General features: G+C 35.2%; 1 protein-coding gene across 1 annotated transcript in view; it reads right to left on the bottom strand.

Moving 5' to 3' along the window:
- The window catches only part of LOC149535221 (protein transport protein SEC16A homolog), a 46,161-nt gene that overhangs the window by 10,264 nt on the left and 11,833 nt on the right, over positions 1-24,064 (bottom strand). Inside the window, exons 4-6 of the mRNA XM_089804831.1 lie at positions 22,181-22,309; positions 21,956-22,078; positions 19,414-19,590 (exon numbers count right to left, since the gene is read on the bottom strand). Of these exons, the coding sequence (XP_089660957.1) occupies positions 19,414-19,590; positions 21,956-22,078; positions 22,181-22,309 (429 nt within the window). The remainder of the gene's footprint in view (positions 1-19,413; positions 19,591-21,955; positions 22,079-22,180; positions 22,310-24,064) is intronic.

Genomic DNA, 24,064 nt, shown 5'->3' with positions numbered 1-24,064 from the left:
ATGTCTATGTTTGGGGATTGGGGTTGACTAGAGCATTGGCCAATTTAGGACATTTATCGGAGGTTTGGGAGTTATGCGTTTGTGATATTATGATGTTTTGTTCTCAATCTTTTAAATCCAACCATGGTAATGTGATGGTATGCTCTATGATGTATGTTGATCTACTGATTGTTATTGCTTTCCAGTGATCTTGTGTGACATTGAGGTGAATGTATGACCTACTTGACTTAACCATTTTTGAGTCCTCGATCAGTTATACTTGGGTTACTTTCCAGTTGCCTTGATGAGACTGAAGTATTTGCTTTGATCTTGGTGATGTCATGTTGTGACATATTTGACTTAACCCTTTTGAGTTGTTGATCAATATTATTGGGATACTTTCTAGTTGCTCGTTGAGAACCAATGAATATTGTGATTTATCTTTGATGCTTTCCAGTTGCTCGCAGAGAACTGATGTGATTATTATGATTATCTTTATGATGCTTTCCAGTCGCTTGTATAGGGCTGAGGTGATGTTTATATGATTATTGATTTGTGCTCTTATAAGCCTAGGGTAGGTTATCTACATGTAGTGTCGGGAAGTGGCTTGCGTTGGAGGTCGGGGCCCTAAGTGGCTCCAAAGTAACTCATTGTAAGTTGTTTAATAAGTGAAAACATTACACTAAATGGGGATTAAAATGAACCTAATAAGAGTCTTGTATGTTCTCGCCCATGCCTCGAGTGCTAGTACAAACTAGGATTGGAGTAGAGAGAACACTTGGTTGCGACCTTGCATTTCGTAGTATGCGTTGTCAGTACGAGAGAATACTAGTGGCCGCATAGGGATCACTAGGGACCCTGGGGTCCTAAGAGACTGGCAGGGTAACTCCAACGAGATTCGTGCGATGAAACTTGCCCGCTTACATAGTAGGTTTCCTACTTGTCTTTGTGTGCCTCTGGGAATTAGATGTCGACCTATCTTAGAACCTTTGAGTTAGAATGCTTTTAGGATTTTCCAGACTTAAAGAGTATTTTTGATATGTGGTTTGATATCTTGTTTGGGACTTAAGATTATCTCCTCAGCGCAATGGGAGTGGGTCATTTAGGTTCCACGCAGTCGAGTGGTAGTGCTTTTTACTCTTACCATTGAGATCTGTCCGTAGTCACCGTGGCTGGAGCTTCCTTGTCTGCATTTACTTTCATTCTATCTATGTATCATTATGATGGATGGTTACTTTTTATGGTGGATGTTTATATCTTTTATGATGGATGGATGTATCATGTATGGTGGATGGTTTCATTTATTTTATTGTACTTGTATCATGGATCCGAGGAGGATGATATATTTCTAGTTCTACATATGTATATTCTTTTAGCCTTTCATACCCTGTGACATGTACAGTGGATGATTGAGCATTTCGAATTTCATTTGCCAATAGGCATTCAGAACAAATGTATATTATGAAATTTGGACTTTATAATTATTCTTTCATATGGATGTGGCATTTATTAGACTTAGTATTAATTAAATTTAAATGTGATTCAACATCATGGGATCCTTAAGGAATGTAACCTGTTATGTATGCTTTTAGTTGATTGTATGTTATGGCTTCCACTACTATGTGTTTGATGTGTATGTTATTCTTTCTTGTTTAAAAAAAAAAATGTTGGCAAACTTAGTAAAACTTTAGGTCATTTCTTTTGGGTCCCTTGGCGGGGCGTTACATCACAATAGTAATTTCCAAGGCCACTTGCTAACCTCAGTCTTAGGCTGCTAAAAACAAATAGTTGAAGGCTATTCCTTAATAGTTTTTATTCTTGGATTGAGGAAAAAAGGAGTATCCGAGGTGGGAAAAACTATTTTTGTTGGAGAAACCCTTCGTCCTCTACAAGTCCTTTGAAGATATCTTTTGCATTAATTTCTACCATGAATGCAATAAATTTTCCAATCATTCAAGTTTTCAACCAACATTGGAGTCGATCAATCTACATTACCGGCTTTCATTTGCAAGATGCAAGAAGTTTTGGATGGGCTAGATATTCTTTGAAATCTCAATTCACTATGTGGAATTCCGCTATTTCACTTTAAGAATTCTTAACTATTTTTTTGCTCTATTTTGAGGGCCAATGTAATCTTTATATTATTTACGAGAAAATTACAAAGTAAATTTATGTCATTAGCCATTTTCATGGTTATTATGGCTCTTCATTCATCATTTATTTTTGTAACCCACAAGCCATGTTATTTTGGCATGTACGTGATGTGTCCTCTATATACTTATGCACATGAACTTCTCAACAAACAAGTTCTTAATGCAACGGACTAGCCTTCTCCATGAGTATTTTCATTTGCTCAGTTGGTGCTTCTCTCTGTTAGCGCTTATGCATGCTGATTTAGCAGGCACAGATTCGCAATCTCTTCTTTGTCTGCAGATGTCTAAATGTAAAAGCAAAAGGCCTCAGAAAAAACCTAGAGACCCCTTCTGTGGAGTCTTGATCTCAAATACAACTATGACTTATCTTTAACTATCAATTTGTTAATGCATGAACTTCTGGCTATCATTGTGCATGTATTTTTAGCTTCAACAGTTCAGATCACACTCCCTAATCCATCATCAGGATGTAGAGCATGCAGGATAAGTAAAAGAATACATACACAATCTGCATTCTCTCACATCCTCATGATGCATCAGAACGTGTGATCCTAAACGTTGGCGCTAAAAATACATATACAATCATAGCCAGAACTTCATGCATTAAATTCAAATGGATTGTAGAAATCTAATATATTTTATGTAATTGCTTCTGTAAATTTAGTGAACTGTGCATCTTGGTCTGTAGGGTTCAAAAAACAAAGGGGAGGCATGCTCAAGGGCTTCTATCCTTGAGGATTTTTTGCAAAAACTGAAGAAATGTTGGATCCTGAGATCAGAAATTAAGTGATACACCCACTTTTGCCTACACATGATACTTTTGCTCCATTTTTTTGTTGCTGCAATGGTTTCTGCTCATCGTAATTAAGGCTCATCAGAGCAGCCATGGATGATCTATGTGCACCCAAAAAGGAGTACTTGGTTGTTTATCACCACTTGCAGAGGATGTGTGATATTTGATTGATTTGAAGATGGTAGTCAAACCATAGTTCGAGGACTCTGCGAGTCAGAGCAGGACACAACGAATCCGAGCCAGCGTCCATCAAAATGAGGCCTCGGACTCGGCAGAGTCACCATGGACTTGCCAAGTCCAAGGACTCTCCTAACTTGCACAGTCCCAAGCTCTAGACTGTCACTGGCAGCAGTACTAATAAAGTGCAAAAAATAATAAAATAAAAGGGTTAAGTGAATTGTTTGTGCTTTATATAACATCTATTTGACCTAAAAAGGTCATTCCATCCTTTGTTAATGCTTATGATAGAGAAAAAAGAGTTAGAGAAGAGTACTTGGGTTTTGAGAGTGCATTCACAAACTGGTTGGCTCTCCCATATCAATTGTTGATTGTTTATGCAACTTTGTAGCTTGCACTTAAGCATTGAGAGGAGCTAAAGGAAGCATTTGGAGGAGGCTTCTACAAACTTACTTGCATTTCCATTGTTTGTGCAAAAATTGAATTATCTTGTCTTTGTTCACTACAACCGTCGCCTTCACCATAGGCAGATCCATGGCACCGATACAACACCAATTGTATTAGAGACTGTTGATCCACATGCAGAGTGGAACACAGAGATTGTTAATCTTGTCTTCAGTGATGAAGACATGGAGTGGGTTGATCATATGGATTGCGAGGCAGAGGCAGAAGCAATGGCAGTCAAGGAGGCTACAGTGCGAGGAGACTGAGTGTAGGACCCTGAGGCTAGTGATGGATCTAAGTCTGATGATGAAGATTATGTGGGTGAGGATGAGGATGAGGATGAGGATGCCCCTGAGTTTCAGCCTCAAAGACAAGGAGAGAAGATGGCTGTAAAGTCTTCCATGACTTATCTTAGGCGTATTTGTAGGACATAAGCTACTATGAGCCTTAGTCTTCTACACTCTAGCTATTATTTTGATATATGTTTTAAAATTTAGATTCCATGGATTTCATAATCCATGAATGTTGTAGACATTTGACAGTGACACTATGTTTAATTTTATATTATGTTATTCAGTTTTTTTCCTTTAGAAATTCGCTTTTATACTTATGTGATCTATGCAAAATTGTGTGTTAAGTAACTTCTATTTATCTCAATTATTGTGTATTTGATGTTAATTGACTAAAAGATGCATAAAAAAATCTTTGAATCCTTAAATATCTTTGAATTTCATGGGTTTTTCAATTTTTCGAGTCCTTGCCGAGTTCGAGTCCGAGCCCAATTTTCTTAGACCCGTAACACTAAGTCAAACATATAAAGGTCACTCATAATTGAGAAAAGCTTAAGATTACCAACTCATTTCCCGCAAGTCAGTGGATGCATGTCAAACTGCCAAGTGTATTGAAGTTATTTCCGGTATCAAAATCTATCACCCAGAGGATGCAAACATAACCCAGTCTCTATGCTCACAGTGAGTGATGAGAGCCATTTATGACCTAATTTTATGCCATATTTTAATCCATTTTATCTGCCTTTCATACTCACTCCCATATTTTGTTTCCATTCCATTTGATCCCATTTTAACATTTTGTCTTGCATGTGATTTAATATTAATGTTTAATATAGTTTTGGAATTAATATATGGAAATTTCGTATAGGTCGTTTTAACTAATCAATAGTATTATATTATGCCATAGAATATGTAGTTTGTATAATGAAAAACCTCTTGTCATATATTTCTTGTCACCTCTCATACAGATCTTCCTGTCACCTATTTTACAGGAACTTCCTGTCACTTCTTGATCAGTGATTATCTCAGTCAACTTTTCAAGGGATGACGCTTCATGGTGGTATTAATTGGTTCTTCAATTAATAAAGGAGGTGATTATCAAGCTGTTGAAGGAGAAAACTACAAGCATTAATTTGTGGTAACAAATACAATTGTTAGATTAAGAAAAGGCCAATTATTCTCATCTCTATTTCCACTCGAACTGTTTTCAATCCATGGATCCTCCCATAGCCACATTGGCACTAAAATACAAATCTTTCTATTGCAACCATATTATTTGTATTTCGTGGTGGAGGATGCCCTCATTTCAGCATTACTATATCATCTGCTGATTGCAGTTCAAAATGGCATATGTGATTGGTATAAGAAAGTAAACACTAGTTTGATATTATTGTCAATGAGATTCAAATTATAGTTTAATTGCTTCTGAGGCTGCAAGTTTGATATTGTATCATTGCATGGACCATCATTAATTATTAATGTATTATCTGTTCAATGTTCAAAGATCTCTTAAGTACGTGCAATTTTTTTATGTTTCTTAGTTTTAATTTATAGATTAGCTCTGGATCATTAATTATAATGATAGATCAACTCTTATTTGTTCCTACAGTTAATTGCAATAGAATAGATCCTGTCTCCAGAAAGTGACAGTTCCTGTGGCCAGAATTGCTTTGGTTTGATATAGATTTATTTTCTTGTTTTCATATGATATTAAAAAAATTGGCATCTCCAAGTACCCTGTCTACTATTTTCCAAAATTAGCCATAGCCATACCAATAACAGTCTCCATTACCCCTGTCTCTTGGTGACCTTGCCACATATGAACTCTGGAGAAACCAGCATGAATTTGGGCAGCTTTTCAGAGTTTTCCGATGTCTACTGACTCTACCGTTCGCTAATTTCTCAACACTGCTGTTTTATGCAAACTCCATTTCCATGTTTTCTCCACACTCCTAAGATCAAAGTTCTCCACATTACCACAATTTCTCTTAGCACTTAGCAGAACAACTGTGTGTTGACAATTCACAGGACAACAACAGGTATATTTCACATGGAATAATGAACGTATCAATATATAACTATAGTCTATAAATGTTAACAAGTTAATAATTAACATTAAAATTTAATATAAATAGAAAATATATACTTTATAATATTATATTTTATATTTACATAATAGTGTTAAAAATTAATTATTAATATTAAAAGAATAATTATAAATGTATTATATTTGTAAATAATATATTAGCCATTTAACGCAGTACACAAAATGTTACAGACAGAAATATTACAAACATGTTAAACACTTCACCAAGCATTCCGAGAGTGGGCCCTTCCTCCAGGTCTGTGAGGTGAATAGAAGAAACTTGATTGCGCTAGTGTGATCAGCAGAGCAAAGCTTTTATTTCTTTAGAATGAGAAGGAAAATTTCTTCTTTTACAAAGGTTCCTTATGATGCTTATATACATGCAGCTAATAACAATTACATATAATATAAGACTGTTATGGTATGCGGCCAATAATCTACAATATAACAGTCCATGGAAATCTTGGGCATAAACTATAGGTTAAAACAATTATTGTTATAACAGCAGATAACAATAGGAAACAAACCAATTGGTGGGTTTCTTGTCTCAACTGCAAGCTGTTTCTTTTAGTTTCTTATATTCATAGATTGCAAACTCTCCAAGTTGCTGAGATCTCTATTTTTCTTTTGCTGGGTGAGTTTTCACAAGTTTAACTCTCACGTTTTTATAGGCACAAAAATGTGGGTAAAAATGTCGACATGGGTAAAACACTGGTTAAAATGCATTTTCCAGATGTTGCTTTGCTATTAATCCATGTGTTTTCTCTCTTGAGATGTCAATCTTCAATTTAATACATTTTGTAATTGAAGTTTAAAAAATAAATATGTTTCTTTAGGAGATTTTTAATTTTAGTATTTTATAAATTGCCAAATTTTGTTATGCCAAAGTTTTTGTCAGGCTGAAAATTTTGGGCTTTCCAAGTACTCTCCAAGTCCGAGTCTGCAAACTATGTTTATATTGATATATGATATATATTAATAATAAATACTGAAAATTAATCACGCCACTTAAGGGTTGATGCTAAAAAGCTTCCAGTTTATGGTCTTCTGTACATCTGGAACAAATTAGCTTCCAAAGAGCAGGAATATTTAATTTTGGAAGATAGCAGAGATAGATAAGGGTCAGAAATAATCCATAATACTCTGCAGAAGACATTGAATACATAGCAGAAAATAAATATAAAAACAGGTTCAGATAGATCAGCAATACCAGTGAACAGAGAGCTTACGTGAACAATGATTTTCTTCTCCATTGGGCAGCGATTTTCTCCTACGACAGATATCAATTAATTTCTTGAAATGCTTGAGGATCAGGTGATATAAAACTCAACTCTTCTCCTCAGTACAAATATTCTCTTGAAAACAAATATTTATTTCTAGATCTAGTTAATAAGTATTTAAATTATTAAGGATAGAAAAAGAATATTACTTTTATGTGCGAAAATGAATCCTGCAAACTCTGTGTCTTGTTTGATCTATGCGAACCAAGCGGCTAGGAAAAAATTTGACAGACAATGTTTTATCTTTTGGCACACAAAATATGCCCTCCCCTTTTACTGCAAATTGATAACAAAATTGGTTCCCTAGAATCCTTCTAAACCAGCGAAGAATGAATCTGAGGATGAGGGTTGGATAACTGTAAAATCTAAACAATCCAAACGACAAGACGCAGCGTTTAATCCCCAAAAAACTTGAATACCTTCCCACACTTATCCTCAGAACTCACATAGGTCAAAACTGCCCTCTCCAAGAAGATCGAGATCAACTCTGTCCAGACAATGTTTGGATTCTAATCCTTTCATTTCTCTGAGAGATCCAGTTCTGAGATCGCTCTTGCCAAAATACAAATCAGATCCCACAGCCGAACCAACCAGAAAGGAAGCCCCAGCAAGCCACAAAAAGTGGTCATCCCTAGTCCAATGGCGACTGACAAGGAGGAAATCCTCAATCTAGATCTTCAAGGTTATGAAATAGAATATACCCAGCGATAAGGATAGAAGTATTGTCTCTATGCCAAATGGACGGGAATAGGTACAAAGGTAGAATCTATTGTGAGATAATTGAAAGAATCTTAAGTGTCCTTCACTGGTGACCTTTCTTTAACCCAAAAAACCCAAACTCAATAATACATCGTGTTGTTAGTTTTCCTAATCTCCCTATTGAACTACTAACAAAAGAGACTCTAAAATTGATATGTAACGAGTTATGGAAATATGTAGGTTTTTTAAAAACTGAATTGAGGTTCACTAATCCAATTATCATAGTCAATATGGATGCTAACATTTGTAAACCAAAGCCTTTAAAGATCTGCATCATCAAGGGAAAGTCACTCGTAATAGAACTGAGATTCACGGAAGGATTTTTCATACAGGACCTTGCATCAGCTTCTCTGATCCCGAATCAAAGCCCTTCTTTTCCTTATCCTCCTCCGAACATGCCAAATCCTTAATAAGGAAAAGGGAGGCTTTTACTTTGTGTAATCCCTTGTAGGGGATGATGTAGAGGAGGGGGAAATGAGAGAAGTTGTGCCCTCACTCCCCTCGGTTATAGTGGGAACTACTATCTCTACAAATCAAGGAGGGGAAGCTTCAAGATTCATCATGAATGCCCCACTTTCAGCCCAGCCAAAGTTAGAGATAGCTATAGACATATTAAGGGGTGAGGTAAGTTTCAAGGAAGATCTTAGTGAAAATGTGAAGGTAGAAACCACAAAGGCAGGGGGGGAATCAACATGAATCGCCATGATTCAGGCAATTTAGGCGATTTTGGGATCTAACTCAAGGCATGCAATTCATGGTGAGTCGGTGGCTCGCCGACTTTTGACCCAAAAATTGCATTAATTGCCAAAATCGCAATTCATCCAAAAATCGCCAGAAATCGCCATGAATCGGCTCGTGAGATCGGCCACGGCTAGCATAGAGGGTCAACTCAAATACATTAAAAAAGAGCACTTTTTTAATCTTTTCTTTTGCCTTTCCTCTTTCCTATAACTCAAAAGGGCCTTCTAATTGTTTAGTATGAGAAGAAGATAGGAAAAGTGAGAGAGAAGAAGAGAAAAGAGAAACTATAGGGTTGCAAACAGTAAGAAAGAAGAGCATCAAGGAGATCAAAAATCAGTTTGGGGAGGCCATAAGATTGCATTGGGAGCTTTAAGGAGCCAATAGCAACACTCCTCAACTCATTTGCAAAAGGTAAGTGTTGATTTTTTTTGTATGTTAGTGTATTTACTATTTTTCATTCTTTTGTCAACTTTTTTAGCTTTCATTTATAAATCTTGAATGTGTTTTAGTTTCTACATGTTTTTTTACTAAATTGCAAGGTGCAATCTTGCAAACCCTACAATGTTTTTATAACAAATTGCAAACATCTATTTGATTTTACATTGTACAATTTGCTCAAAAATAATGTAGGGTTTGCTGTTTTTTTTAGTTTAAGTTAGTAATGGGTTTTTCTTATTGCAGTAGCCTTAGCTTTCATTTTCCATAATGCCTAAAAAGGATAAGGCTTGGATCTATACTGAAGAATTTCCTAGAAGAAAAAATATCAAACAAAATGTTTCTTTTGTAAAGAAATAAACTCGAGTGGCATCTATAGATTCAAATATCATATTGCAGGCATACCTGGACATGATATTACCCCGTGCACTAAACAAACCACTGAGGTAAAAAGTAAATGTTGTATGGCATTAGAGGCTTTGGAACAAGAAAAGTTAAATAAGAAAAGACAACTTGAACAATTAGGTGCTATTGGCTCCAACGCTCCATCATCTGCATCTGCATATGTAGGTTGCATTGGAAAGGTTTCCTCTGGGCCTCCCTTTCGTCCTAGTGCTAGTGCTAGTGCTTGTCCTAGTGCTAGGCATTCTTATACTGAGCCTAGGCCTATTATATTTCAGCCTAGAGTGTGGAAGTCTAGATTGGATAGTTACTTTGTGCCATGCACTACTCCTAGCTCACAACCCTCGCTTGACAGCATGGGTAGTTTGAACAAGGAGATTCATGAAACTACCAGAAAACAAATTTGCAAATTTTGATACTTTCGCAACATTCCATTTATTGCAGCGAGCTAAATAACTCTTTTTTATTTGTTCTATTTTTTAATTATTTAATATTTCTACTTGTGTAATCATAGATTCATATTTGATATTACATAATGATTTGTTATCTAAATTTCTAATCATTATCTATTTGTGACAATACTCCTTATTGGCAAGGCATGATAGATGCTATAACTATTTGTGGTGTGGCATTTAAAGCCCCTGTTGAGGCTGAGTTGAGTGGCTACCTCATAGATGAAATGGTAGAGGACATGAAGTTTGAGCTAGCCGACCACCGAAAGGAATAGACCATTAAGGGTTGCACCATCATGACTAATGGTTGGACAGATAGGAGGGGAAGAACACTCCTCAATTTTCTTGTTTCCTGTGGAGGTGACTGATCATTCTACTTTCCTACATGCTAATTTGATTTGTTGATGGTCCATAACTCATAATCATGATAATTAAATGTTTTGCTCTATTTCAATTTTGTAGGATCCACCATGTTCATCAAATCTATTGATGCTTCCTCTCAAGTCAAAAATGCCACATACTTGTGTGAGGTTATTGAGGAAGTCATAGCAGAAGTGGGGGAAAAACATGTGATGGAGGTGGTGACAGATAATGCAGCAAGTTATGTTGATGCACGTAAACTTTTAAGTTTTGAGGTTAACTTTTCAAATTTTGAACCTATTCTGATTCTAAGTTTCTTAACATGTCCAAAATTCTAATTAATTTTAAAATTGCTATAGGCAAACTATTGATGGAGAGGTACCCCACAATATTTTGGACTCTTTGTGCCACACATTGCCTTGACCTCATGTTAGAGGACATTGGTAAGATTGAGTGGATCAAATCATATGTAGAGAAGGCCAAAAATATATGCAAGTTTATATACAATCATGCATTTGTCCGCCACAATGAGAACATACACAGGACATAGGGAGTTAGCTTGTCCAGGCATCACGAGGTTTGCCTCGAATTTCATCACACTGAAATCCTTGATGACATCAAGATATGAACTAAGGCGCATGATTGTTGGGGAGAAGTTTGTTTCTTCTTCCTATGCTACGATGACAGTGGGGATAGATGTGGGGAATATCCTCTTTGATGAGGATCGTTTCTGAGCACCTACTCAAGAAATAATCAAGGTAATTTTTTTACAATTTAACATTTAGTATTGTTATTTATTATTTAATTATTTAATGATTTAGCTTTATAATTTAGTTTTGACTCTAATATTTTTTGACATTATATGCAGATCAGTGAGCCCCTTGTATCTCTCTTACGAATTGCTAATGGGGAGAAGCCCTCTATAGGCTACATATATGAGGGCATCAATAGGGTCAAGGAGGCCATTAGAGCCCAGTATACAGGAGTGTCGGAGAAGTATGGCCCCATTTGGGACATTATTGATAAGAGATGGCAGAATCAGCTTCATATGCCCATCCATGCAGCTGCCTATTATCTTAATCCAACATATTGTTTCCTTCCTAACTTCAGGGCGGATGAGGAGGTTCTTACCGACCTATACACAGTGATGCAGAGGTTGAGTCCAAATGGTATTGGCGCAACTGCAACCATTGAGCTAGACAAATTCAATAATAAAGAAGGGTCGCTCTTCTCTAGCAGGATGGCCATAGAGGCTCACACATCATTACAACCGGGTAAAAACAATATATTCTTAAAGTTAATTCATAATTGTTATGACTTATGCATTTTAGTTTTTTATTTTGTCATTTAGCCTTAAAGATGTGCTTGTAAATGAGACTAACTGTTTTTCTTTTTCGTCATTTTAGATAGATGGTGGCAAATGTTTGGACAATCAACCCCAAATCTTCAAAAGATTGCCATCCGTATTTTGAGTCAGCCTAGCAGCGCTTTTGGATGTGAGCGCAGTTGATCCATATTCAAGCATATCCACTCAAAGAGGCAAAACAAGTTGTTTGTGCAAAGGTTGAATGATCTTGTATTTGTTCATAACAACCTCTACCTTAGGACGAGACAGATTTTGGGCACTGACTCCTCCCATATCATTCTAGAGGAGATTGATCCAAACTCAGAGTGGCTCACTGAGGCTACTGATGCAACAGTCTTCACTAAGGAAGACCATGAGTGAGTTGACTAGGTAGATAGAGAGTTGAGGTTGTGGCCATGGAAGAGGAGGCTAGAGCACATTCAGGGACTTGCAGACGCACACATGCACGCATAGAGCATGCTATAGACACAGGCTGTAGTGATGTTCATGCACCCATCTCACATGCGAGGGCTATGGCTCATCGGTCCTCTAAGACCTACCTTAGACGCCTTTGTAGAAGGCATTCAGAGGCTGAGTCTAAGGCTATAGCTGAGATTGAGGATGATGATGAGGCTTGAGCTAGAGCCTTGTTTTCTCATTTTGTTTACACTTTGACTTTACAGATAGACATGTGCTTCATCATCATGGATCTTCATTTTACATACATTATGATTTGATGTCATTTTGATTTGGTTTTATCATTATGGATCTTCGTCTTACACACATTTATGATTTGACAACATTTATAATTATATAATCTATATATCTATGTCATTACTCATTATGATCCTATAATTTCTATTTACTTAAGCTACATTTACATTTTACGTATGTAATGGATTTATCAATTAGGTTTCTTGTTTATGTATATTAACTTCTATTTAATGATATTATAGTGTTTTTTAGTTATATTCAGAAAAGGGTGCATGAAACAAGTTTTAAATCGTTAAAATCTTTAAATTTCAAGGTTTTTTTTCACTTTGTCGATTCATAGGCGATTCACGATTCGAGTAAGCCTTGTCAATTCCGATATTTGATTCTTTGGGAGGGACTCCAAAAGGGATAGGCCTCATAAAGACATAGCAATAATACTTATGAGGAAGAATGAGGTGTCAGAAGTGTAAAAAGTCAAAGGAGAGAGGAAAAGGATTACTAAGAAGGGGATCCCCTAGATAATGACATAGATATCCAAGAGGTAACATTATGTCCATCAAGCCCTTCAAATGAGGAACCCAATAGTCAAGCTAGAGTAGAGGAAGAGGTTAGGATCATTTCTTTGCATTTATAGAGTAGAGGAAGAGGTTAGGACCATTTCTTTGCATTTGTGCGAGTTTGTATTTAATGAACAAATGAATGAATTTGTGGATGAAATTTGTGATGAGGAAGAACTACAGAGACAGAAGGAATTGTTGATCAAGGAAATTTTGAAAGGTGATGATCCAATAGACAAAGTGGAAGTGGAACAGCTGCTAGCAGAACTAGAAGATCGATAACTAAACAATCTAGAACAAATGGGGATAACCATGACTTAGTCAAGTAAGAATAATCTTGATTGTGCAAAAACAAATAAAAAGAGGGGGAAAAAATCCCTACAAGAACTGGGAATGAGGGATGGATGTGCTCGTGGTCAATCCAAATTAACTGATATCTTTAATGCAGGGAAGGAGAAGATCCTTCCTGTGTTGCCATCAATGTCCTAACTTGGAATTTTAGGTGTTTAAACGCACCTAACAAGCAACAGGTTTTTAAGCATTGCATATCAAAAAAAAAGGAGGTCATTTTATTACAAGAAACGAAGCTAGATAGGAATCATATAGAGGTTTTAATAAAGAAGCTAGGATTTAGGGAGATATGTGGATCTCTAGCCAGGGGAGCCTCAGGGGGTTTAGCATTCAGATGGGACTCGAGGTTTTTGACTATAACATCTTTAGAAGATCATGGAAGTTGGAATTGTGGCTTAGTAAGAAGCTCCCAAATGAAGTTGAGCTTCAAGATAGTTAATGTGCATGGCCCAATTCAAAATATGGAGAAAATCAATTCAAACTATGGAGAAAATCAAAATCTGGAGAGAGATTGAACAAAAATAAAATGTTTATAAAGGAGAAATTTCAATCATAGGAGGGGATTTCAATACTCATAAACTCCCTAAAGCAGCAATAGATTTTAATGAATTGATTAACAGAAATGGACTAATAGATATTGCCACTTCCAAAGATAGCTACACTTGGAATAATAGGAGAAAAGGATTCAGATTTATTGCAAAGAAACTAGACAGATTTCTTTTAAATGGGATATGGCACAACTACCCTATACTTTGGAATCAGAAGTGAAACCCATCTCAGGTTCAGATCACTACCCAGTTGAATTACGCATCATCAAGGATATAAAGCCAGACAATTGTCCTTTCAAATTTGAACAAATGTGGTTCAAGGATGAGGGCTTTCTAAAGATGATAGAAATATGGTGGAACAAAACCATGTTGTCTGATCTAAACTTTACCAAGTGGTTAATAAACTAAAACTTATTAAGCAAAGGCTTAAGGTATAGAATTCTGAACACTTTGGGAATATCTTTGAAAACAAGGATGAATTGGAAGAAGAATTGGAGAATCTAAACAAGGAGGTTATAGATAAAGGGATGAACTTTTAGCCTTATATGAAAGAAAGAAGTGCCTAATGAAGGATTATGAAGACATCTTAATCAAAAAGGAATTTTTTTGGAGATAAAAATCAACAGAAATATGACTAGATGCAAGGGATAGAAACACAATTCTTTTACAACAATATAAAACAATGTAGAATAGCTAATACAATCACTTCATTTGAAATAAGGATGGGGAAAAACTGGAGTACCCAGATGATATTGCAAAAGAGGCAATAAAGTACTTTCAAGAAATCTTCAATAATAATGGTAACTAGAACCTAGGGGCACAAGAAAGCATCATTAAGAACATCCCAAAGCTTATATCCAAAAAACAAAATATAACACTGTTGGGAAAATTTACCTTTGAGGAAGTAAGCGTGACCCTCAAGCAAATGAATTCGGATAAATCTCCAAGTCGGATGGGTTTCCAGCATTTTTCTTTCAAAAATGTTGGGACTTCATATGGATGGAGGTAACTAAGGCTTTAAAAGGAGAACCAAATTGGAGAAAACTCCTTAGGGAGGTGAATAATACCTTTATCGCCCTTATCCCAAAAAAGGAGAAATCTGAGACCTTTAATGATTATCATCCCATAGCTCTTTGCAATGCTCTATAAATTATTCACTAAGACTACGGCAATGAGAATCCAGAAACTTCTCCCAAACCTGATTAGCAAGGAACAAATAGGGTTTGTAGCAGATCCATCTTCAATGGAGTAATTATTGCCCAAGAGCCATACATACCGTTCAAAACAATAAATAGCCTAAATGTTAGTTTAGCTAGATATTAAAAAAGCATATGATGGAGTGGATTGGGGCTTATTGAGGAAATACTTCAAAGCCTTTATGTTCACAAAACAATGGGTGCATTCGATCTTTGAATGTATATCCTCCCCTAAGTAAATGGATGACCCAAAGGCTTTTTTGGAATAAGCAGGGGACTTGGATGGGGGGATCCGATATCGCCTTTTCTTTTCATCTTAAAGAGAAAAGCGTTAGGAAGATCAATAAACATGCTAGGTATGAGAAGATTACTAAAGGAAAAAGGATCGCTAGTAAACTAGATCCAACAACCACCAACAATTTGTTGATGACACTATGCTTAATGGACAAAGTACCATAGAGTCAAAAGCATATAAAACAATATTAAGTTGATACACCAATGCATCAAATCAAGAGAGTAACACCAAGAAGTCGGAAATCTTCTTTAATACCCACCCTAATCTGGAGCAGCAAATTTGCCAAATTTTGAATTTCAAAAGAGGAAGTTTACCTTGTAAATACCTAGGTTTCTCTTTAGACAAAGGAGAACATTCAACAAAATTATGGTATCAAATAACAGAAAAGATCAAAATAAAAATGGATTCTTGGCAAGGAAAATGGCTCTCTTTTGCAAGTAGAGCAACGATGATACAACCTATCCTTTCAGCAGAACCTATTTATCAACTATCTTGTATTGATCTTCCCAGAAAAAATTGGGACGAAATCAATAGACTCCTTAGGACTTTAATTTTGGCAAGGAATAGGAGAAAAGGAAAAAAAATTCCTTGTAAGCTTGGGACAAGGTATGTAGAACAAAAAATGAGAGAGGTGTAGGGATCAAGGACATAAATATCCAAGGTAAAGCTTTCAGAGCTAAACTAGTATGGAGAATGTACAAGAATCCACACCTCAAGTGGGCAAAGATCCTAATAAAGAAATATCTAAGCAATGCTTATCCGATCAACATATTCAGGGAGATCACCGCTAAGAAGATCAAGAATCTGGAACTTCATGATGGATTGTAGATCCTCCATCCAAGATAGACTAACATTGAACCCGAGGATGGGGGAAGAGTTATAGATTATGTGACCTTTGAGGATGGAGAAAAAGGATGGAAATGGAAGGATTTTGAGGACATGAACCTCCCACCTAAGGAAGTGGAAGATCTAAAAAGAACCTTATCAAACAGGATAGTAACTTTCAATTTTGGCAAGGACAAATTGATGTGGGATGGAATCAATAGCGGGGAATACAACTCGAAGGAGAGGTATAAATTCCTTAGGTCTCTCCAGATGAACACAAAGGTCTCCCTCCCTACAACATTATGTTGGAATAAAGCTGATTTGCCTAAGACGAGATTTTTCAGTTGGTTAGTTTTAAATAGGAAGGTCCTTACCTCAAAAAGATTTAACAGAAGGGGATACCAAGGCCCAAGTAGATGTCCTTTATGCGAAAATGACTAAAAATCCATTGACCACCTTTTTGTGCATTGCCCTTATTCGAGTCAATGCTGGAAATAGCTTTGTTCACAATTGGGGTGGGAATCAGCATTTCCAAGAACTATAATGAATATACTACAGGCTTGGCCCCTCCTTATAAAGGATAGTATTTATAGCTCTTTATGAATATCTACACCTTCCATAGTCCTATGGGAATAATGGAAAATATGCAACTGAAGAATTTTTCAGGAAAAGAAAATGAATGTAGAACTTCTAATTAAAATTGAGACTTTCCTCATTAAACTTACCAACAGTTCGAGTTTGAATAAACAAAAGGAGGCTAAATGTCCCATTGGGATGAGAAAATGAGAGGCAAGTGGATAGGTCTAAAATTACCTCCCTTTATAAGAGCAGGGGGAGAAACTTCAAAAAGCAAACACAAGATGTATCAATGGCAACCACCCAAGGAGGGATGGTTTAAAATCAAATTTTTAGGAGCTTCAAGAAGGAATCCGTGTAGAGTAGACATTGGTTGTAGTATCCATAACTCAGAAGGCACGGAGATAGCAAAGTTAGCAAGATATATAGGAATAGAAACTAATACTTGGGCAGAATTAAAGGCTTTATTTGAAGGACTAAAACTGTATAAAACTCTTGGTTGCAAGAATGTAGAGATTGAAGGAGATTTTGCAATTATAATAAATGCTATAAGGAAAGGTCCCTCATTAATTGGAGACTGGGCTCAATTTTATCTAGAGACTCACACTATATCAGACCTTTGACAAGATCACAATCAATCATATATACTAGGAGGGCAATCAAAGAGTGAATGAGTTAGCCAATTTAGGTGTAGAAGATCAAACATAAGAAGTCGAGATTTCAATATAAGGACTCCATAAGAATTAGAGATGATTTAGATTTTTTTGAATTTCAACCATAGTTTACATCTCATTATCTTGGGAAGATTCAAGGGTCTTTGTTTAGCTTTTACCCACTACATAAATCTCACATCCAAGACACTATGATTGGATAGACAGATTTGTTGTGCAAAATGATCTTGGAGCCCGGGAAAATGAGTTTGAGGTCAATTTGGAGGTTCTGGAATCATCCAGTTGGGAATCAATGGGCATTCAGAATGACAAGGAGCCTCTTAACCTCGATTTTATGCAAGTAGAGTAACATAGGTTTATTATTGTTGTATTTTTATGCAATTAAGCTGACAAAACAGCCTTCGATGTAACGAACTGATAATCATGTTGCTTAAGATATGTTCTCTCAATCGAGGAATGACTACTTCGCTCTATTAGATGTATTTTTTGATGATTTAGATGTATACTTTATTTTTGTTTAAAAAATGCTTTTATCACTTTACATTTTGTTTCTATGCCCTTTCTATATTCATGTTTCGTGACTTTTTAGAGATTTATCCTTAATGTAAGTGCAAGATGTAGAGCTGAGATTATACACAAATCCTGATCAAAGGCAGAAGAAGGGAAGGACAAATAATGAACTAAAAGGAAGGCAGAAAAATGTAACTTGGGACTAAAAGCTGATTATTTGGATGTATTTATGAACTTTATGATGTATAAAGGCTTAGCCCATTTATCTATCAAAAATATGTGTGTGTGTGTGTGTATTGAAAATTAATAAATTAGATATATAATACATAATTAGATATTTATTACCAACTAAATTATTGTACATGTACATGTGTGTACCAGGAAACACAAAACGAACCCGAACATGCCCCCCCCCCACCAACTAGAAAAAAAATTGAAGAAACCTGTGTACACGAATCTCAAATATAAATTCTGTAAAAGAACCCAAAACTTAGTTGAAAAGCATTAGTTACCATGCAAGGTTTCATATCGATGATAATGACCAGCTCATGGTATGAGAGGAGGGGAGTCACTCCGTCAGATGGCGCAGGTGTTTTCCTTCAATTTTTTGTTTGATTCTGCTTGTGAGTTGCTTGATCTTTTGACACGGCCCTAAACTGTCATAGTAAATAAAGTTTGCACAGATTCAGGCGTGAAATTTTAATTTAGAGTGTTGTAGCGCATCAGCTTAGTGAACTGTTCTGGTTGGTGGTGTCTGATGTTCATGGTCCTCTGGCTGTGAATTAGGGATGTTTTGTCTAAAGAATATATCAAAAATATTGTTGAACTTTGATGGATCTAGTCCCGCATAAACTGATCTTTTTAATGATCCTATTTGCAGCTCCTAGGTGCCTAACCAAGGTAGTGGTAAAAATAATTTAAAAAACTAACATTAGGTTTTTATTTATAAGACTAACAACACCATTTTAAAATGAATAAATAAATAAAAATTAATTTGAAATTAACATATAGGTAAATAAATAAGCACAAATATAAAAATATAACTATAGGGACAACCCTCCTCAAATTATAATTCTTATCCTGTTTTGTTGTAGTTAAATATCACTAACATCTACCCAGAAAGCCTTATTTTTTATCCTGTAATTTTCCTGAAGAGGGATCTTAAAAGGAGACTCTATAAGTTTAAAACCATTAATGCAATACTCAAATTTCAGATGCATGTTAGTATATCTACTGTAAAAATCTAAACTCTGACTGAAAAATTATCAAACTATTAAAAAACCAGCTCTGTCCAAAATTGTCACTGCATAAGCCAGTAAATCCATTTCCTTTATGGGCAGTTTGTTGTGACAGAAAACCCACTGGGCAAGTTATGACAAATATCAGATTTTTAACTGTTGAATCCACATGAAGGTGAAATTATTATTTTTTAATAATTTCTAACATGATCCTTTTCCCTAAAGAAAGCACCAACCTGATCCAACTGTTGCAGTCCAATAGCATTGCTAGAATGTGAATTGGAAAATGATGCTGAACTACTTGTGGAAAACACTTCAGCTGGCTGCCCTGCTAAAAGTAAGCAGAGTGTTCGAAGAGGTGTTCCAGGCACAAACTGTTGCTGTGCCATCATTTTCACAGTGTCAACATAAAACTGCAAAAACGTAAACATGTATTAAAAGGCTGTGATACTGTATAGATGTCAACATGTGGTCATTTATTCAAAACAAAGAAGAAAACATGATTTGATCATAAGACATATCATGGGATAGCGTGGCTGTACAAACTACTTGATTTCTCCTTTCAGTTTTACCAAAATGCAGAAACAATGTTTATTGTTTAAAAAACAAAGGTAGAGAACCAGTAAGATGCTGTTAACTATACACTCAAATGCTTACTAGCATCACAGTATATTAATTCTCCTGTTTGTTGCATAACATTTCAATCCCAACAGGTCTCAATTAACCCATTCAACAGAATTCCAACAATAACTAAGTCACTCACGAGCTTCAGAAATAATTGATAATCAATGGGCCATGTTAACTATATGGAACAAAACACGGACTACAACATGTCATCTCTTGACAAACTGCTCAGACAATTTGTCAAAAGCAACAGATTGAGCAGAAGATACAATATGTTGCTTGTGACACATTGATCAATTTGTCAAGAGATGACAAGTTGTACTCCAAGTTTTGTTCCATCTTACAAGCCTGCCAACTAAGCGCCAAATTATAACTGTTCGACTATCTTAAGCTTTTTGTATCTTTTTGTTAAAAAAAACATTTAATATTAATAGAACATAATTATGTTTTTATGATTCTTTTAGGAAATATCTCTTTCTTGCATGTTTGCTGTCTATCTAGTACACACTGCTTCAGAGATTAGAATAAGATTACATCTACACGGTTATTTTTAATTACATAATTATTAGAAAGTAAGTACTTTCAGCATTGCTATCACACAAATCATTACATACCATACAATTTAACCATCTTTTTACTCTTGCACTAATCCCAATGGAGTTGTTCATTTTTACATAAAAGATTCAAAATAATTTGAGAAGCTCTGGCACAAAATGGGCAAATCTTAAACAGAAAGATCTCAATTCAATAATTTTTACACATAAAAAAGTCCAAACATGTAATGGTCAAAAATGAAAAATCACAACATCCAAATAGATTAAAACAGCAATCTTCATAAGTACTTATATGATTTCAAGAGCATAAGTGATTGATAAAAAAGCAATCATAAAACCTCAGAGACCCCAACAATCTACGAGTTCCAAATCAAAATTTACATAAGATTAATTATTTGCCACATTATCTTGAGACATTGGAAAGAGGACGATTTTAATTTCAGGTTTATGTTTAAATAAAAGAGAGCTCCCAAGCCTTATTAAATCCAATGAATTCAGTGATGGAATTTCCAAAATTCATACTGAATTTACAAGTATAGACAGAACTCTATGGATGACATCAACGATTTTAAATTCAGGTTTATGTTTAAACAAAAGAGAATACCCAAACCTTATTAATCCCAATAAATTCAGCGATGGAATTTCCAAGCAATTCATAGTGGATTTACAAGTATACACTGAACTCTATAGATGACATCAACAAACTGCAACTGCATGTGGCTGCATTTTGAGTGGTTATGACTCTCACTTCAGTCTTATAGTTCTATGCTAATATTGACTTTGTAAATTTGCCTGGACTATCTTTCTATTTCGGTATTTTCCAAGTTTTTATATTTATTTGTTGTCTGAGATAGCTTGCATAATGTGTATTGTGGAATTTATACCAAGACTTATTTTCTTTCTTAGATATGCATCCTACATCAGATATGTGTATTGTGGAATTTACACCAAGACCTATTTTATTACTTAGATATGCATCCTACATCAGATATAAAATCTCAAACCTCCATATAGCCTGCATTATGGATATTAATTTAAACACCAATCCATGCCCACTAAAAAGAATGAACTATTTAAGGGGAAACAAAAATAAGTCAAGGATTCAAAGACAAAAGTAGCTGAGTGAATAATACCATAGGAAATCTGTGCATCGCATCTTAGCTACAGATTTCAAGCATTCAGAGTGTAAACAAATGGATTTTCAGCATGTGCTTTCTTGCATGGTTTAATTACATTTGAGATATTACTTTCATCGTTTTGTCCACTGGCATAGTGGTCATGGAAGTAACAAATTTAAAAATAAAATCTTTAACATCAAGCACAATCATTAATACTTATGGATTAAAATTAGAGTCAAATAAACAATCTATCCTAGCATACTTCATTGACACTGAAGACATGTTTATTATTTACCAAAAAAATTTAAAACATACCTAAGAAATAAAAACCGCACATTAGCAGATGCTAGATGTCAGTTTGAAGTAGAAGAACATATACTACAAAGAACACCCTACTCAATCTTGACTTTCATATAGAGGTTGATAACATGAAAATTTCAAAATTGAACTTCGCCATAAAGCACCTACAAAGATTCACAAACCTGCTGACCAAGCTGCCAAGCAAGAACAAGAGCAGGACCCCATAAATGACCTTGCTGTGCAAGCAAAAGTGCCTCCTTTCTTTTTCCAGCAACCAGGAGATTCTTCATCTCAAGCGCAGTTGACTGGATAAGATTTTAAATGAAAATATATCATCAAACCCTCTTAGCATATACAGAAGGTTACATAATATGTCAAATGTTTTAAATTTGTAATAAGCCACCTACCTGTAACTGGCTTTCAGATGGCACACTTTGCAGACACTTCATATCAACTCCAAAACTATTCAATCCATAACCAGTTGGCTTTGCAGAAGCAAAGAGCTTGGTAAGAGCTGCTTCAGGCCCTTCAATTTCCTGTCTCATGTACATGTCAGAACGATATACTGCCAGTAGACAAACATTACAGGGCAAAATATTCAATACAGAAAACAAAGATAGCCTATGATAATGCTCGCGATCAAGTAGTCAAACTGGAAAAATTTAGCACCGAGTTACTTAAAATGATCAACCCGAAAGAGATATGTAACATGAAATGCAGATTAGACATTTTCAAGCATAGTGGCCCTCCCCCAATTTTATATCCCAAGGAATGTGCATTACAACCCATGAGCACTGTAACATGTTCTTCAAAGATCTGGATGAAAGAATAATGATAAGTAACTCAACTACTACACCATCACCAGAATAAGGTCACTTCTACCTCTAGCTTTCTATTGAAATCTAATTCATTAGGTTTAAACTCAAGTTCCGCAACAATAAAATTCAGATGAGGCTTGGCAAGGGTGAAAATTTCAGGGGTGAAGTATCAACATTTAACTTACTTAAATATAAGTTTAAATTCTTCAAATGATCAAATTTGTTATTTATTATTAAAATAAAATAATATTACATTAATTTTAAAAACTGATATAAATATTTTGCATTTATTAAATTAAAAAATAAAATTAATATTATTGTAGATAGTAGTTTTCCACAATCCATTATAATTCTTAGCTGTGTTTTCTGGGTAGATTGTGTTACAATTTTTGCATCAAATTGTAACACAATCTACCCAGAAAACACAGCTAAGAATTAATATTATGTTAATTTTCAATTCATTATAATAAGCAAGCTTAACAAACATTACAATATGAATGTATTTAATTGTGTGATTTAATAACATAAATAATGAATATGTTATTTATTCTATATTAAACAATAGATATATCATAATATTGCAATAGATGCAAAATTTATTTCCATCGCAAGCTTATGATATATTTATTATTCAATATACATTTGAGTACACATGGGAGGTTCCTTAAAATTCCTCTGCGGGCTATAGAATCAAAGTTGCTGACAATTGTGTAGAAAATTTCCATTCATGATTTATTCCGGTTTCCAATATAGGATAGGAGGATGGAGATCAAGGATTCTTCATTTCCAACTGAGTTTCTTGCATCGATAGATTTCTTCATTTCCGCTATACATTCTTGTCTCAATGGGTTTCTTCATTTCCACCCGAGAATGTTTATCAAGACCAAATGTACTTTGCTTTAAAATGCTCAATCCTTGTTCCTATGAATTTTAGGGCCAACATACAATGAATTTATAGATTTTATTGGGATTTGCCGAATTCCAAATTTCATGCAAGAAATGCAATAAACCCTGTAACATGGATTAAACCTTGTAACACGGATTAAAACCACCATGCCCTTCTGTAATTGATGTACTTCAAGAAAGTGTGCCACAATATATCTAGCAACCAAGGATCTATGAGACACAATTTGTTTTATATCGAGATATTTCTATCAAGTTAACTATGTAGCAATTTGAGTCAAACTCATTGACCCATGTCTCATGAGTAATAGTTCACAAGAACCCATCTCTCATGAGAATGGATGGAACACTTAGTACACATTGCATCTTATGATATTTATCTTTTCAAGTTTAAGAAAATGCATTACCGAAAAAATGCTTTCTTTGACACTTGGATCAAATTTTATTACATATTTTAATTTTCTATTTCCTTCAAACCCACAAAAGTGTCGCATACTCTCTCATTCTACTATCCCAAAATATTAATGTTAATTAAAAGCAAACACGAAAGTGTGTTCCTGTATGTCAAGT

This window comes from Cupressus sempervirens, chromosome 10, assembly GCF_028749045.1.
Source record: "Cupressus sempervirens isolate cs-2001-9-10 chromosome 10, ASM2874904v1, whole genome shotgun sequence".
NCBI lineage: Eukaryota > Viridiplantae > Streptophyta > Pinopsida > Cupressales > Cupressaceae > Cupressus > Cupressus sempervirens.
Note: the sequence above shows the minus strand (reverse complement) of the source record. Positions and strands in the feature narration are given on the sequence as shown.